Source organism: Nannobrachium achirus, assembly GCF_963921795.1.
Source record: "Nannobrachium achirus genome assembly, chromosome: 15".
In the NCBI taxonomy this organism is placed as follows: domain Eukaryota; kingdom Metazoa; phylum Chordata; class Actinopteri; order Myctophiformes; family Myctophidae; genus Nannobrachium; species Nannobrachium achirus.
Window position 1 is genome coordinate 18,113,175 of NC_137822.1, and position 18,751 is coordinate 18,131,925.

The following is an 18,751-nucleotide window of genomic DNA, read 5'->3' on the forward strand; positions in this document are numbered from 1 at the left end:
ACATACATAAATAACTAAAAGCTGCTTCGTAGGCACAACTTAAATCAAGGCATTTGTGAAATTATCATATTCAAATATGGCGCTTATGTCCAGTATCCATAGGCTTAAAACAAAATGCTATGACCACTTTTATTTACAAACAGCTAAAATCTCTGACAGATTCATGCGTCACTTCACAACCTGAATTTGTCTTTAAAGTGCATGCAATAATAAGCAGTTTTACCAAGTGGAGTCTTGAATTGTGATAAGATACAGGTTGACCAAAACTAATGCCAATTGATCCTACATATCGTCGCTGGTGGGTAGAAACCTTGTATCTCCATTTATATTTATATATATATATATATATATATATATATTGTTCATAAATTAATGCCCTATTAATGCCATGTGATAGTGTCGTGCAAATTGGCAGGAATAGAGGATCTACAAGCTCACAATGCGTCCCATACTAAGCTTGTACATCTGCTATTTTGAAAACAATTAGAAAAATGTTCTCCTATAATGTCATGCCCAAAATAGGAATGTCCGTCTGTGGGTTTTTATACATATCGTCACTGTCGGGCAGAAACCGCGTATCTCCAAGTTTCAAATTTGTATGTTTTTTCACCGAGTAAAGCCCTGCTTCATCATACAAGGCTGTCGCACAAAAGTAGTGAAAACAGCCGATCTACAAGCACACAACGTTGTGTGCTTGTAGATCTGCTATTTTCACTAGTTTAGTTCATTTTTTAAATGATAAATATAAAACGAACAGTCTTGGACATACAAGGTTTCCACCCGACTACGACGATATTTAACCAATGAAAAGTAGTAACAAGGGCTTGTGACTAAATAATATACTTTGCATCCATTTGCTGAAAAGTAAGTGTTTCTTGTTGTTTGTGTTTTTTTTTTTTTTTTTTTTTTGTGGACATACTAGGTTTCCACCTGACAGCAACAATATTATTGAACAATGAAATGAACAATGAAAGTACTGTTGCCTAAAAAAGGTGAGGGACCGCAGTATACTGTATGCAAAGCACAGCATGGGAGTATGAAAAAAGTCTCAATAAAATGTTTACAAACAAGCTCTGACCTCATTCAATGACCCAATACAGTATTATTCACATTCAGAGAAAAATAAAATAGACAAAGCAGCTAAATACCACGGTGGATTCCGCAGCTCACATTCCACAATGGCAATGTCCCTCAGTGTAACACATTAAGCATCATATGAAAATGATGGGTTTATACCTAAACATATCAAAGTGCCCATTTTTACTAAAATTTCCTGAATTTATTCAATTCATACCAAAAAGAGGAAATGACATGGAGGAAAGAGTCTGTTAAGATTTAGTGGTTGAATTTCTTGTTATCTCCAACACATAAGTTTAACACCAACTATAGGCTTGATTTTTATTGTTGTTTGTTGTTTGTTATTTTGTTTTACTTTTCCCCCTTCAAGTTTGACAAAAAGAAGTTCCCATTGCACATACTGTAACACCTTGATTCTTAGATGCAATACCTAAAGGAGGGAAGAAAGCAAGAGAGAGTCATCCAGCTTTGTCACCATGGATGTGATAATGGTCAGGTGGACACGGGAAGTGCACGGACATGTATGCCGTACAGTTGTCCCTCAAAAATACATCCACTTTCATCTGTCATCCTCTTTGGGGAAGTCCATAGATCCCAAGCTTCCAAACCCAAGCCGAGCACTTTCCACATCAAAAGCATCCATCTCTCTCTCTTGGCGTTCAAACAGGTGCTTGATCCTTTCGGTGCGTTCCTTCTGGAGTGAGGCTAGTTCCTCTTCAATCTGTCATTTGAAAAGATCATGTGATATTATGGCATTTATTAAAGGAGCACTTCATTTCATTTCTTATTAATGCAAGAACAATGGCTTCTATTTCAGCAAGCTAACATTCTAACAACATTCCAAGAAGAGAAAGGCTATAGTTTCGATTATTACACAGCTTGGTTGTATGCTTGATTCTGATCGGTCAATCGCTGAAATCAGCGGTCTGTTATTTCGTGATAACAGACCACTCCACTGAGTCCGCTCTATAACAGACCGAATCAAAGGCTCAGAGCACCCGCTGCATTGTGCCATATCCAACATGAGAGCCATGTAAACAAACACACAGGGCTCTATTTTGATTGTCTTAAAGCTATACTGTGTAAGATGCTCAACTAGTGGTCATTAGCCCTATAGCAAACCGCGGTCGCGTCCGCGTCCTTCGGCCGTTTTTCGTACCTTCACACCCCCGCGTCTGCCTCCACCTCGCCGAGAGCTATCTTTAGAGGGTCCCTGGTTCCTGTGCGTTCAGGCATTCCGGAGAAACGGACTCCTTCACCCTGCCTGGTAGGCGAGATTACCTTTTGAGTATAGAGACACACGGGCGACTACACATATGGCGACCCCACTTCAAGATGCGCTGTGATTGGCCGGCAGTGTATAACCCTCGCTGTGATTGGCCGGTAGTGTGATGACGTAATTTTGCCGGGAAATCCCGCCCCTGTCACGGCTAAGTAGAAAACATATAAAGAGAAGGCTTCAGAAGCTGAAAATAACGGAGTGGGGGTTCTAAAACTTTAGCGATTTAACAGTTAGGACAATTTTAAGATTTGTTTTATAAAAAAAGTTACATGGTATAACTTTAAGTACCAGCTCTTACTCCTTAACTTAAAGGCCTGTCCATACTGTCTCCGACCACCTAACCTTTCTTTCGGAAACTACAAAATTACATCACTCGCATCTTCTGAAAAGCATTACCCCGAATTAGAGTTCGGAAAGCTGCACATCGGAAAGTCGGAACTCTCCGACGAAAAGTTCGGTGATCGGAGACAGTATGGACAGGCCTTTAAGTTAAGGCATAAGAGCTGGTACTTAAGACAATCAAAATAGAGCCCTGACAGTGTCATTTACAACTAAACGCTGCTCTCAAGAATGTTTTTAAAAATATTTGAAGTGAGAATAGACAATGCAGTAACAGAAAATGGATTCTATTTGGGGGGGGGGGGCACCCAGCGCAACACTTATGGAATACGCGCAACACTTATGGAATACTTTCCCTATACTGTAAGCAAGGAAATACATTGTTTTGTTTTTAGTCAAATTATTAATTTTATTGAGTAGCCGTGTAATAACCCGGGGGTTATCAGACTGTCGGGACTTTTATTTCTCCATAACGACCGCTCGGCCAGACGTTATCCCTTACTTACTGTAGCTTGAAATCCCCATCCATGATATAATTGGTAGGCAGGTTTCTGAACTACACGTAGCTCACCAATGAGAGTGAGTGAGTTGACGGACACTGTGTGAATCTTATAATAAGCATTAGTAAGCCCCAAGTGGTAACCCTTTAATAAAGGTCACTTCTATAATGCATTATAATTGCATTTGTAATGCATTATAATATGCTTATAGGGCATTATAACACTTGTTAAAAATGTTTATAATCATGTATGACAACTTATAACAACGTGTTACAGTATAAGTGCTGGTCATAATGCATCATAAGCTCAGTGAAACCGCACATTATACCGTAACTACCATGTAACACTTTACTTGAAGGACGATTTCACAACTTTTCAACCTATCTTCATATAATTGGTCCTCACTAATGTTCATGATAAAATAGCATCATTTCTTTCTACTTGGTCTGTGTCTCAGAGGAGAGCTGTGGGCAGGCCAGAAACCCATCATCTTGTGTCATCATCGATGGGGAATCCAACCTAATAGAAAATGCAGGCTTTCTATTCCTGAAAAGTTGCAATGTTAAAGTGGAAGCCATTGTTCTTGCGATAATAAAAATCGAAACATTTTTTCAAAAGATATTGTTTTAAAAGAAATCTGTCAAACGATGATGTCACAAGATGATGGTTTTCTGAACTTCCCACAGCTCTCCTAAGAGACAGAGTAGATTTCTTTTTTTTTTGCTATTTTATTATGAACATTAGTGAGGACCTATTACAGTATATGAAGATAGGTTGAGAAGTGTCAAAGTCGTCCTTTAAAGGCCGGATCTATAATGCATTATTATCACATTTATAATGCATGTATTATAATGCATTATGATGCACTGTTTCATAACACTTGTTATAAATGTTATTAATATGTTATAAGTTATAACATATATAAGTTAACATAAATAAGTTAAGGTCAATGAATGAATGAATGAATGAATGAATGAATGAAGGATTTTATTTTTCGTGTCTGGCTACCTTTCACAGCCCATCCCTTATACAGGATTATTCAGACACAATTTAAATAACAGTTTTCCAGTGCCAACATGCTGACACAAAAATAAGGTAGTTATAATGTACTGTTTATAATACATTATAAAAGTTGCTATAAGACACTGTGGTTCTATGGGTTTGTCGCTCTGACATAATGTGTGTGTGGTATGACATCATAACCATACACACAGTGTTGGGTGTATGGTAAAAAAGGTGGGGATGATTTTATGATGTCATTATATCTGTGTTTTTCGATCGGGCCTTTTGACTCGGAGGCTTTCAACTTTCAGGAAGTAACCAAAAATACACAGGGAAGGCAAATTTGCACATTATAACCCCACCCGGTGGTCTATTAGAGTAATGTTAACTCCATAGACACGTACACAACAGAAAAAGCACAAAACTATGGCACCACCTCTCAGTGGCGTCAGTTTAGCAAAAGCTAGGGTATGGCAAAGATGGGAGTCCTCATGGAAAAGAGGCATTACATTTTGTATAACACGGTTCTATTGTGAAAATAGCCGATCTACATGCTCACAACGCCTCGCGCTGCGAGGCGTTGTGAGCATGTAGATCGGCTATTTTCACAATGTCTGAAAAAAAAACTATTTTTTTTTTCAGTTTTTTACACAGGTTTCGTGGGCTGGATATGGCAACCTGGAACGGTTGTTCAAGTGCAGCTAAACTTGGCATGTTAGTAAACGTGATACAAATAACAATAATGCATTGCACCTGTGCAGCTGACCTGTGGAACCTGGGAATATACCATTTTGTCAAGATGGGGAGAATACAAGTGTGGAGAATATAATTATAATACCTTGTTAAAGTGACCATTTTGTTAAATTTTGCATTTGTAGTTATTTTGCTGTAATTTAACAACATAATAACCAGCGCTGATAGACAAAAAGACATTCATGGATTTATATTTAAAAGTAACTTTTATTTTCCCCCTTGGACCCAGGGTATGGCAGCTGCATACCCCTGCCATACCCAATTGACGCCCCTGCCACCTCTTTAAGTAAAAGTGTTTCCGTTAATAATGTTATAGTAACACTTCACAGTCAATCTTTAACCCACCTTCTGCTCGAGGTGGGCTCTACGTATGGACACCTTCTGCTCCAGTTTCTGCTGTTCTCGCTCATGTTGGCTCTCCATCTGGGCCTTGGTTTTGCTCTGGTAGGCGTCCAGGAGCTCCATCTCTTGTTGCAGCTGCTGCCTCAACGCCTGACATTCTGTTTCTTGTTCTGCATCTAAACGCATCTGAAGACCAGGCCAGAGAGAGGCGGTTACAGAAACACGGTAGCAAGGTTACACTGGGACCCATTTATCATAAACATAGACAGAGACAAAAGTAATCTAGCTTTTATCAGAATTTTAAATATTTTGTATTAATTAACCCATGTAGGCCTAGAATTATTGACTGCTTTAACTGTTAGCAGTGATATCCATTGAGCATTTTTTATTATTAATAATAAAAAATGCTCAATGGATATCACTGGTCATCATCTTGAATCCTTAAGAGGTGACCCCAAGCTACAAGAATCAGTTGAGAAAAAAACTTTTACAGGCGAATCCACGTTCAGCCAAAAATCACCATTTGGCTCCCGGACTAGAAACACAGGTTTTTCAAAAAACCTTAGAAGGATTCAAAAGACACTTATAGAATCGGGTCAAAATTCTAATTTTCACGGTTTTTCAAAAATAACAGATCTACAAGCTTGCAGCGCGGTACTCGTGCCGCGCTGTGAGCTTGTATATCTGCTATTTTTCAATAGTTAGAGCATAAAATAATGATACACAATACTGTGTACCCGTTTTAATAACTACTTAAACCCTATATACTTGAACAGGGTCCCCCAGGGCTCTATACTTAGTCGCTTCTTTTTCCCTACACTGAATCTCTTTGCTGAAGATAGACAATCTACAAGCTCACAACACGTCACACAATGGTGTGTTGTGAGCATGCAAATTTTGCAAATGTTTGTATATTTTCGCTGCATATAGCTGATCTGTAAGCTCATAACATGTCACGCTGCGAAGTCAGTCGCAGCAGTGGTTGTCCAGAACTGAAAATCCACAAGTGTGTGTGTGTGTGTGTGTGTGTGTGTGTGTGTGTGTGTGTGTGTGTGTGTGTGTGTGTGTGTGTGTGTGTGTGTGTGTGTGTGTGTGTGTGTGTGTGTGTGTGTGTGTGTGTGTGTGTGTGTGTGTGTGTGTGTGTGAGTGAGAGTGTCTGTCTGTGTTCCTTTTATGCCCATTATGTATATACTGAGTACCCTGATGTAGCAAATAGTAAGGCAATGGATAGCGCATTAAGTTCTCTGACAGGGGGTGCAACAGATCAGTCACTGTCTGGCCAAAACCTCTTAACTCCATTTTAGATTTATTTTGTTTTTTTGGCATAAATCAGGCCCTTTACAGAGTGTTGGTTAAAATAATAGCTAACCAATGGAAAGTAGTAAAAAGTGCTTGGGACAAAACCTCCTAACTCCACACTTTCTGCCAAACCAGCTAACTACACCCGATTGGCCGTAACTTTTTTTCATAAATATGTGCTATTGAACACCATTTACGTCTATGTGTTGGTTAAAATAATATTGAACCAATGAAAAGTAGTAAAAAGCCTTTCGGTCAAAACCTCCTAACTCCACTTGAGCTCATTTTCCTGAAAATGAACATTTTGGAGTTAGGAGGTTTCGGCCCGACAGCAGAGATATATTATACAGTATATATATTTTGAAAATGTTCGCCTGTAATGACCAAAAATAGGGATGCCAGGCTGAAAGTGGTTAAAGACTGGAGAGAAATCCACTGAGAGGAAACTGTAGCATTTATTTCAGCACTTGTGATGTCCAGGCTGAACATGGGGGATGAGTTACTTTAAAATTTTTGAATTTCTTGACTGATAACACTTCCTCCTATCACGCTACTAGGTACAGGGTGTGGAAAGGAAACACAGTAGAAAGACGGCAAAAGAATGTCATATTGTAGAGACTTTGACAGCTGAAATAAACTCAGCTTACCTACATTATTTAGCTAACCGAGTTGAATAATTGTGGACTTGGTCTGATAAATTAGGCTCCTTGTTGCTATTGATAACAATGTGCATCAAGTTCCTCGTACCGCTTGCGATGCCATCATTTCATTGATGCTCTGCTCATACTGCTCAGCCAGTATAGCCAGCTTGCGTGTCTGCTCTTCTTTCAGGGTCTTCAGAATGGTCTTATGATCGCCTTTGGGAGAAACTTCCAGCTGGTGGTTCCTCAGAGCTTTGTACTGCTTATTTTGCACCTTGCATGTGTCCTGAAATTGTTTCTTAATCTGCATCTCCAGTGTCTACAGAGGGTTAAAACAGAAATACATTTGAAAGTTAATTCCTGATTGTTTTATATTTTTTTCTTTTTGGCCTAAGAGGGAAACTGTTAACAGTAAATATTATCTCTGCTTCTGAACAATACATGATCCTAAACTATTCTTGGGTTCATTGAAAAAGTATTACATACATTGACCACATAAAATGATTACGTTAGAGCAGGGGTCTTCAACGTTTTCAGGCCAAGGACCCCTTAGTTGAGAGAGAGATGAAGCAGGGACCCCCACAACCTCCATATAGTTTCATTGTTTGACAGCACAATTAGCCTGTAGCTATGCCCCTCCCAAAAAGCGTTTGTCCAATGCTAGCATGTGTATTTTGGATTCTCGTCAATTTGTGTTTTCAGATATTTAACCACTTGAACCGTCAATACTTAATAAACTTGACATTTCACTCTGCACTTAGTATGTTCTTTTCCCCCTCTACACCAAAAGCTCTTTGCCGAAAATAGCCGATCTACAAGCTTACAACGCCTCACAGCGGGAGGCGTTGTGAGCTTGTAGATCGGCTATTTTCGGCTAAAGTTGGACACTAGGGTTCAAGTGGTATAATATAAAAAAAAGGTGTGATAACGGATCACAGATAAATATTAAATATATTTATACTCCTGAATTCATGTGTACATAATTTGGTGAAGACTGGGTGTTGTTTCAAATTTCGGGGTGATCGGACAATGCGTCAGTTAGCCGGTCTGGAAACTTGAAGATTTTAGGCATGTGACACTAAAAGCGGAGTATAATTTGGAGATCATTTTGATTTAGATTTGTATTAATTAACGCGAGAACAATAGCTTCTATTATAGCATGCTAACTTTCCAGGTATAAAAAGCCTGTTTCTATTACTGTGGCTTGGATTCCCCATCGATGATGTCACTGGTTTCTGAACTGTCCACAGCCCTCCTCTGGGACACAGACAGAGTAGACAAAAATGGTACAATATTACTAGTAAGACGCCTCAGGGCGACATGTGACATCGAGAGGTTGCGCCAATTCTTGGCCATCTGGCCAGTGATGTATATCGGACCAGTTACTGGTACCCATATATGGAGATCCATGTACTGTATATGGTACATCCCTTTTATGCCCATACATGGAGATCCCTATCTGAACCAGCCACACAGATATGGGCTGTCTTCCTCCATATATGGGCATTCCCATATGAAGTCCTGTTAGATATGGGCTTAATATTGATGACATCAGGGATCTCCATGTATTGGCATAAAAGGGTTAGAGTGACATCACAACATCCCTTTTATGCCCATACATGGAGATCCCTATCTGAACCAGCCACACAGATATCTTGGCCATCTGGCCAGTGATGTAAATCAATGACATCAGGGACCTTCATATATGGGCATAAAAGGGATTCTGGGGAATACCCATATATGGACTTTTACATAGGTGATGTCACCTGTGATATCACCTGTGATGTCACAATGATGTGCCAGGGGAACCACAGTGTCAGGCGTGACCTTCAGAGATACACGGATATGTGGACAAGATGTGCCGGACATGACAGAGCCTGATATCAGAGCGGCAAACCCATAGACCGTAAAAATGTGTACACGATTACACGTACAGACAGATAGACAGATGGACACGGACAAGCTGTGACGTTTCTCATAGTAAACTTGCGACCTAATGAGCATTAGTGAGGACCAGTTATGTGAAGATGAAAAGTTGAAAATGGATGAAGTCGTCCTTTGAAGAGCTACTGTCTGGTAATAGGAGGCGACATGTAAGGGAGCGCTTGTTTTGGTTGGAGACGCACCGTCTCAAGCGGACTTGAGCCAAGTGAGACACCGCCAAGCGAGCTTAAGCGAGCGAGGCGCAGTGTTGAGTGTTGCGAACACCCATACCGCCCTGAAGCGTTCATGACCATGCAGTCTTCAGCCGGTGTGGAGCTGAGACTAAATTCCTCCCGTGGGATTAGCAAGGTCTACAAATGAAAAATAAAATAAATTAACCATAAACCAAAGGTCCATGTATACCTTTAGATTCCTGGGCTGCTGCCGCTGCTCCAGGGTGTGTTTTCTGTGCAGTTCTCTCTGTCGTCTGCCATTGTACTCCTCCTGGTTTTCCAACTCTGTCTGGTGCTGCAGTCGGATAAGCTCCATGCGTAGCCTCTGCAGCATATGTAGCTGCCTACGCTCCAGGTCCTGTGTGGACTCATCCTGCCGGATCATCAGGGCATGTTCCATCTCCTTCTGGGTCCTCTTCTTGTTCAGCTCCTGAGGCAGGATCTTTATTAAACACTTTTTCAATGACAAACACACATAGGCCTACACCTCTACAGTACAGCTTTCCATCGAATGTTGCTTGTAGTAGGATATTTGTATCAATCAACCATGACCAGGTACCAGGGAATCAACCTATCAATTGGATCAATTTGTATAATTTGCATTGCTTGATTTGAACACTGCTCTGGAATTTCTTCGAGTTTGAGGTTCTCCTTGACCACAATCTTGTTGCACAGAAAAAAACATGGTTCCATTCATGACAGATTCCAGTTTGTTCCAGTCAGACAACAGACTGACAGGTTCCTCAAGATGCATTCTTGGGTCTTTATTTCTCTTTTGCATTGGTAATATTACCCATACATTTGGTGTTTACTTTTACTCATACGCAGATGATACACAACTTGATTTTGCAATAACAAAAAACATATTGAATACAGCATTCTACTGTGTACGAGTAAGACTCCCTAATCGGGAGATAAGAGACCGTCAGGTCGCATACACAAGTTTTAGAAGGCAATGGTAGCCAATCAGGAGGGAATATGGGAAATGTTGATGAAATGACTTTAGAGATACTGTGTACCGCTTTGCGTGATTTTAGGGCAAAATCTGTAGGAGCAGTGTCCAAAAATGTGTTTCAAAAATTGGCTTGATGGTGGCGCTACACCCAAAAAACTGATTCAACCCCCCTATAAATGTGACACATATAAATTATGTTTGCTTTATTTAATTACTTCACTTCAAGGCATAAGCATATACATTTAATTGATATAACTCAAATATTATTAATAGTGCCAGATGTGATACATTTACATTATGTTGCTTTATTTAAATGTATTTAATTATAATATATGCAAATGTATTGAATTGATGTAACTGAACAAATATTAATCGTGCTTACCTTAAATATATACATTTACAATATATGCATTTGTATTAAATTGTTCCAACTCAAATGTAATTAATAGTGCTTATACAAAATCTATTCATTTAACATTATGCATTTATATTACATTCATGTAACTCAAATCTTAGTAATGGAATTTAAAAACACATTGAAAATGAGTTCCAATGAAAACTCCCAGAGTCCCATAAACCACGCCTCTCACCAATTTTATTGAGTAGTTTTTAAGGCTGAAATCATTCTGAGAATATTGTTTGAATCCAACTCAATTTTATTAAGTACATTTTACAGATCTGAGAAGTGACTCCAGCCCTTTCCCTTGATTGGTCAAATAAGTTGGTCACATGTTATGCAAAGCATGCTGGGAACAGCATTTTTCTAGGTTTTCAGGGAAATGTTTAAGCTTTCGGGAGCTAAAAATGCTAAATGTATCATATCAATGTGTCTGCCTTGGCAAGATGACTGTCATATGTCAGAATTTGATTTGTCAGTATTTGAGCCTAAACCCTAACCCTAACTGCTAGGCTGCTAGTTTAAGCTTGAGCTCCCTCCCCATGCTAGGCTAAAAGAGAAGAACTCATGGTAACTTTAAGGTTATTGCGTTGGTTTTCTCTTAAATGTTCTGATTATTCAATAATCACTGCTATTGCATATATCCATTATGCATCTGTATGTTGATATTGTAAAACTTGAAACAAATCATCCAGAAGAAAACCTGAAACCGAACTCTTCTTATGTAAATGTAAAAGTATTTTATTTATCTTAGCTTAATTCCATAAAAATGAGTTGAACCAACACATTTACGTTAACATTTGTTTGAGTTGGACAAACGTAAATTAATTAAGTTCATATAATTAACTTGGCTTAAGTTAATGAAAATGAGTTGGACTAATTGAACAACATGCATTGCATTGAATGTAGATTTGACTTGGGACTACATATATCCCATATATAAATTTACTCATATAAAATGGGTGGAAAAGTTTCACACATTTAAAATGTGTTCAACTGAGAGATTATTTTTTTGGGTGTAGACGCATGGGCATGTTGATGACATGACTGTAGAGATACATTCCCAAGGGCTATATTATGTCCCCTCCTGATGTTTGGTCTCCCACACAGGAGACTCATAGCTTTACAACTTAAGAACAACTGAAAATGTTTCCCACTCTTCTCTGACACATTTTCTGACAAAGTAGGCATACTTTGGTTAGTCAAAAATGGGTATTTTATAAAGGCCTGAAATGTGTTACAAGAGATTAAAAATACCTTCATTCTACCAATGGTAGTTTTAAATAAATACGATGCAAAGAAATATCTGTATCTTGATATAGAGTACATTTTCTATTGAATTGGAATTTCCAGAATGTTAACCTTTCCTGGTTTAGGAATTAAACTGAATGTGTATGTAGTATGTACACTGTAAAACACTGTGTTAATTTAACACAGTGTATACAAATGTAACCAAATAGACCACATTTGTACACTCATAGAGTTACAAGTGAATAAAGCTGCAATACATAAATGCCATTTTAACCAATCTCTATATGTTTATGTTAATACAATAAAACTAGTGCGTTATGCAGTGGTTGGAACTTGGAAGTGGTTTCCCTATTCTTCTGTTGTGAACATTAAAAGCCTTTGTAGGGTACATATAAGAGCTGAAGTGGTTAATGGTTGTTTTGCAATAATAATCAAACTCTAAAAAGTAACTAGTAGCTAATGTGTGCAAAGTTTGGCATGGATAGGGGCAATGGTGCCGGAGATAAGAGTATATAGTCCAGTCAATCTGAGGTTTGACCCAAAAGAAATTGCAATAGTAATGGTTCAAGGTTTTTTATGATCCTTAGGGTCATCCAAAACACATGTTAAAAATCTTCCAAAATATTCTTAGTGGATCAAGGTAAATTCAGGGGGTTCAAGTTTGGGTCCCTTCACTTACTATACAGGGAAAAAAAGACCTAAAAAAAGCTTCTTTAAGTAGCATGTGAGTGGTCTAACTAGGGGTTTTTCATGATTCTGAATCCATTGCAAGCATTTGTTTTGCACGAAAAACATTCCTCGGGCTAAAAATGGACCCCACAAAAGTGTGAAAAGTGATGACTCATCGCTAAACCATCACTATACCATAGTGTTGTGGGTCTGTTTTTGGCCCGAGGATTGTTTTTCGTGCAAAACAAATGCTTGCAATGGATTCAGAATCATGAAAAACCCTTAGTTAGACCCCTCACATGCTACTTACAGAATATTTTTTGGGGGGTCTTTTTTCCTGTATGGTAAGTGAAGGGACCCAAACTTGAACCCCCTGAATTTACCTTGATCCACTAAGAATATTTTGGAAGATTTTTAACATGTGCTTTGGATGACCCTAAGGATCATAAAAAACCTTGAATGATTACTATTGCAATTTCTTTTGGCTTGCCCCTTTTTAGCTTAGATTGACTGGCCTAATAGGCCAAAAGTGTGACGTGACGGACAACCGGTGGAGATTTTCATAGTAACTGCGACCTAACAGTCACAACAAATACTGTACCTCAAAGTTAGTTACTTTACACCACTGCACCTACTGGTTGAAATCATAAGTGCAATATCTCCCCTGTCAAGCAGAGAGTCGTGTCTTGAGAGAATGACGGGTAGAAATTTGGTCTCTTGTGCATAATAGGACATAGAAGTTATGGATTGCAGCATTTGACAGTTTCTATTTTTTTTTCCACGTTAGAAAAGCTCATTACCTCTCTCATTTGCTCCTGTTCAAACTCATGCCTCTTGACCACGGTCCGGCGTCGGAGGGCCCTGCAGCTCCGGTCATAGACCAGTCTCTGCTGTGCCAGCAAGTGGGATTCCTCGTCCGCCTGAGAGCGTTGCATTGTCTCTTTGTGCCTGGACAGACGTTCCTGCTTCTCCTCCTTGGGTGTACTAGGGTCTTCACCCATCTCCTTTAACACACGCACGCGTACACACACACACACACACACACACACACACACACACACACACACACACACACACACACACACACACACACACACACACACACACACACACAGGGACGTGCAGAGAATGTTACAGAGGCAGGGCTGAAATTTCCAAAAGGGCCTTTTGGTGGAAATATCGAAAATAGCAAACCTCCAAGCGCTGCGACGGGTTGTGAGCTTGGAGATCGGCTATTTTCTGTACTTGAAACCACATTAAACTATGTATAATCAAGTGAATGCTGGACGTGTGGCATAACGGCATGGATTTCTACACAGAGAGGGCAGTTTGGATGAGGTAATTCTTAAATGCTGCCTTCAGGTATGGCATGGAAAGAGGGCATTTGCATTTCTTTCACCATAGTAAAAACTGCATTCATGGTCTGGAGAGGGCACTTTTTACAGACTGATATAAGGGCAGGGGCTCAAGCCCCCTTTGATGTCTATGTGTGTACGTGCCTGCGCACACACACACACACACACACACACACACACACACACACACACACACACACACACACACACACACACACACACACACACACACACACATGTGCACATGCACAAAGATGACAGAAGGTGTCTTTGTGTCAAATGTTGAATGCAGCCCATCACGTACATAATCCTATAATAAGCATGTTGTTTAAAGTGTGTATTTGGTCGATCGTCTTGGGCGGGATGACTAACGTGAGTCCTGCGATCAATAAAGAACAACCCCATTAAGAATTGTTTGAGAAACTGTGTTTTGTAAATGAATTAAGTGACAACAGTTTATCTGTTCATATGGCATTCGTGTTGTATTTACTTCTTTCATCTTGTCTTTGCAGTGCCTGTACTCCTTTTTCTGGCTGTCTAAGAAGTTAGTTAGCTCCTTCCTCTGCTGGGCAACAATCTGTTGCTGTATCCTCTTCTCCTCTGCTGTAGCTGACTTCATCTGTGAGTGGACACACAAATATTCCATTAATAACCATCATGAATCTGTGTACTATGGATATCGTTATGACATTTGGCATCACAAATTCAAAACATGTAAAGTCTCTGTCTGACTGTCTTACACAGTCAAATCCTGAATGTTGTCAATGTATGAATGGACCTGGTCAATTTGTATTACATAAGCATTAGGATACTTTAGGATTTGTTCTGTGTACGGTCAATTACAGTAGTGGGTCTCAATGCGGGTTCCAGGGGCAATCCAGGGGGTACCAGCTAAACGAATGATAGCCTAGTTAGGAACCAAATTGACCTTTACAGGTCTGTAACCATGAGTCCATTTGGTACACTTTCTGTGGATTTTACAGTGTAGATTGGGGTCCCAGTGTTAAACATCATATCAATTGGGGATCCATGGCCTAATGCATAATCAAACTGGGGGTCCTTGAAATGAAAACAGTTGACAGTCACTGAATGACAGTGAATGGCATTCCACTTTAGTTGCACCTTAGTGAAGTGAATGAGACATGCTGTTCAGGGTCTACCTCTTTGTCTTGTTGAGCTGCGTGCCGTTTGGCCAGTCTCTCCAGTTCAATGTAAGTGTTGTTAGCATGTGTCTCTAATTCCTTCTGCAGCCGGAGCCTGTGCTCATCCATCTCGGCCTTTAGCCGGTTCTCCAGGGCGATCAGCTGCTTCTGGTGCTGCCGCCGCATGCGCTTATACCCAGACATCTGCTCCCGCAGCTCAGAATCCTGCTCATGCTCCTGGATTTACCTGGTGACCTGCAAAAAGGAAGCAGGAAGTGAGAGAAAGAGACAGTGGTCACAGAGACAGTGACCATGCAGGTCAGTGCCTATTGGCTTTGTGGTCAGAGAAAGACCATATGCCAAGGGTCTCAACAGGGGGTCCGGGACCCCTAGGGGGTCCTCAGAGTTACTATAGGGGGTCCTCCAAATCTTTTTGTGATATAAACCTTTTTTATATTAACCACTTGAACCCTATAGTGTCCTCATTCTGAGAACTTTAGCCAAAAATAGCGATCTACAAGCTCACAACGCCTCGCAGCACGAGGCGTTGTGAGCTTGTAGATCGGCTATTTTTGGCAAAGAGGTTTGGTGTTGAGGGGAAAAAGTGCAGACTAAGTACATGGTGAAACGTCAAGTTTATTAAGTATTGACGGTTTACGTGGTTAAATATCTGAAAACACAAATTGATATGAATCCAAAATACACTGATGATTATGCTGTCAAACAATGAAACTATAAGGAATCTATGAACAGGTTGTGGGGGTCCCTGCTTCATCTCACTCTCAACTAAGGGGTCTTCAAAACGTTGAAGACCCCTGCTTTATGCATTAATTTAACAATAAAGCTTATAGATCTATGTGGGATGCATGACACCCGCGTGGAACTAATAATTTAGGCTAGTGGTACAGGAATCTTTCTTTCATTAAGAAACTTAGCCAACGCTGTAAAAGAGATTTCTGGTAGTGTCATTACACAAATGCAATATACAATATTTTCAAATTGTTAAAACAATGACTAAAATCTCTGTGGAGATTGTATAGTATTGTTATTATAGGATCTATAACTCCATTCACATAGATTCACTATAGAGACTAATCCAATTAATATTCCTCATTAAATAATGAATGAACCAACACATAGTAATTGCTGTAGTTTATTAGTGCATTTGCAACAGCAGCCTGTATTTGCCTCCTTTATCGTAACTCAAGCCCTATGAGTACACACAGCTGACAGACCAGATCCATATATTTCTGATTATTCTTATCAAGAAAGGTCTCATTAAATACCACAATTGGTCTGTGGCTGCACTGTTTCTAGCGTATAGTATCATGGGCATTGTGCAGCACTGTAGCACAGAATCATGTAGCCACAAATGGAGACCTGAGCCTCATCTGCAAGCCTGTATATTCAAGAATAGAAATCTATCAGACATGGAAGCAAACCACTTGAATGTGATGACAAAAAGAAATGATGTCATGTGATAGAACAACACCAGAGGCGGAGATTTATATTGGATACAAGCAGATGCACACAAATAAAGGAGGCAGAGGCAGAGAGGGGGAACGGAGGATGGGAAAAAATGACACCCATTAACAGGATCCGGTTGCCATGACTACTGATGTACAGCTGAGAGGACAGAAAGAGCCTACACCCCCCCCCCACCCCCCCTTCCCAACCCCCATTTCTTATGCAAACAGTGGGGAGAGAGAGAGGGAGCGCAGCCTACCAAAGATGCTGATTTGATGGTGGCAATGTGTTCACAGATCTTGCAGTCGAGAGCCCGGCTCTTGTGAGAAGAAGTAGGCCGCAGCTCTGGCCTGGCGTCCCTGTGCACAGCCTCATCCCTCACGCAAGCATGGTCCTGCAGGGGGGGAGGAAATAGAGGAGAGACAGGGGGTGGGTGCTTCCCAGGCCCTCCGCACTCACTGTTACTGCCGTGTCTCCATGAATCCAGCACACTTCCTGCTTTAAATGCATCGTTCCCCTGCTTTGCTCTTCTGCTACCGCCTGCAGGTCCTCCTAGGCTAAAAAGGAACAGGGCACCGCCGAGCAATTGCAGGCACCATCAAGAAGCCAGCAGCCACTGGAGGAGGTAGTCCTTTTTCCCTCTGCCGTCCCCAACCCTTTGCTTTAGGTGGCTGAATTATGCAGTGACTATCACTGAAAATCGAGAGGAGAATTGAAGCGGTGTGGAATTAAAAAGAGAGATCACTGCCAGTCTCCTTCTCCATTTCAGAATGCAAGAAATGACTGAATGGAAAAATCCTTTCCCGGTGTTCCCATGATCACATGTGATACCATATGTAGAAGTATTTAAATCAAGACTGGCACATCCAAACATATTTTTCCTGTGACTATGTCAGTTGGTGATCCGTTTGTATTCCAATCAAATATTTTGTCCTAGATTTAGAGCTCACTGGTTCATGGTGGTTGTTTCTAGTGCCTTCTATTCATCTCTTTCCTCTCTCCGTCTTTCACACTCCCCCTTTCTTTAAAGAGACATGCAGCGATGCTGTAGCAAGAATCACAATTCTGTGAGCTCAGAAGTTAGATATGTTGTAAGATTTAAAAGAAGTAATTCATACAAAATCAATAATTACCTGGTGCAAAAGAAACACACCATGTGTATATAGGCTACAGTATAGGCATGGATGGGCATTATGGAATATAAAACAAGAGTAATGTGCTTCCATAAACATAAACTACAGTATACAGTATATTATCGTATAGAAATATACAACAAATTAATTTTTTATGTCTACTGTACAGTATAATACCTGAAAACCTTTTCTTTTTAGTGATTAATACAATATTTTTTTATTGCTTTTAATTTTCTGGACAAACAAACAGATATTATGAACAGCTTGTAAACAAACCTTTTGAACAGCACATGTATCATCACAAGCAATGTTATTCAAACAAGAAAACATATATATAATACCTGAAAACTACATATAAACCTACATATTCACATTTGTATTGGACATTGAAAGAAACACAATACAATGTCACATAATAAAGAGACACACAGACACGTGAACATACTAAATGAACAATTATTACAACCATAGGTTGCAGATTAGTATGTAAACAGTCACAGCTTGTCCGTATGTATGTATCTCTGTCACGCCTGACACTGTGGTTCTATGGGTTTGTCGCTCTGACATCATGCTCTGATGTCACTGTGATGTCAGGGGAACCACTCTTAACAGAATGGGTTTGCCACTCTGACATCCATATATGGAGTTCCCTGATCTCATCAATATTAAGCCCATATCTAACAGGACTTCATATGGGAATGCCCATATATGGAGGCTACATCGGCCACATACTGTACCACACTAACAGCATCCATATATGGCCAAGACAGCCCATATCTGTGTAGCTGATCTACATACAGGGATCTCCATGTATGGGCATAAAATGTCAGATGTCATAGACGTCATAGGACTTTTGAATAACTGGGTAAGCATGCTTGGGCTCTCACAGCACATCTCCATATACAGTACATGGACCTCCAACAACAGTTAGATCACGCCAGTCATGTTCTTTCTCAGATTTGTATTCAGAGATGACCAGATCGTACATGCA

General features: G+C 40.0%; 1 protein-coding gene across 1 annotated transcript; it reads right to left on the reverse strand.

Annotated features, from left to right (window-relative positions):
* Positions 1-1,636: 1,636 nt before the first annotated feature.
* taok3b (TAO kinase 3b) lies at positions 1,637-17,015 on the reverse strand (the record flags this gene model as incomplete). The annotated part of the gene is made up of 8 exons (XM_080743839.1): positions 16,887-17,015; positions 15,179-15,415; positions 14,509-14,637; positions 13,464-13,667; positions 9,582-9,821; positions 7,342-7,554; positions 5,299-5,481; positions 1,637-1,798 (listed from the first exon to the last, which is right to left on the reverse strand). The coding sequence occupies exons 2-8, from the start codon at positions 15,362-15,364 to the stop codon at positions 1,637-1,639; spliced, it is 1,317 nt and encodes a 438-aa protein (XP_080599965.1). The 5' UTR covers positions 15,365-15,415; positions 16,887-17,015.
* Between the last annotated feature and the right edge of the window lie 1,736 nt (positions 17,016-18,751).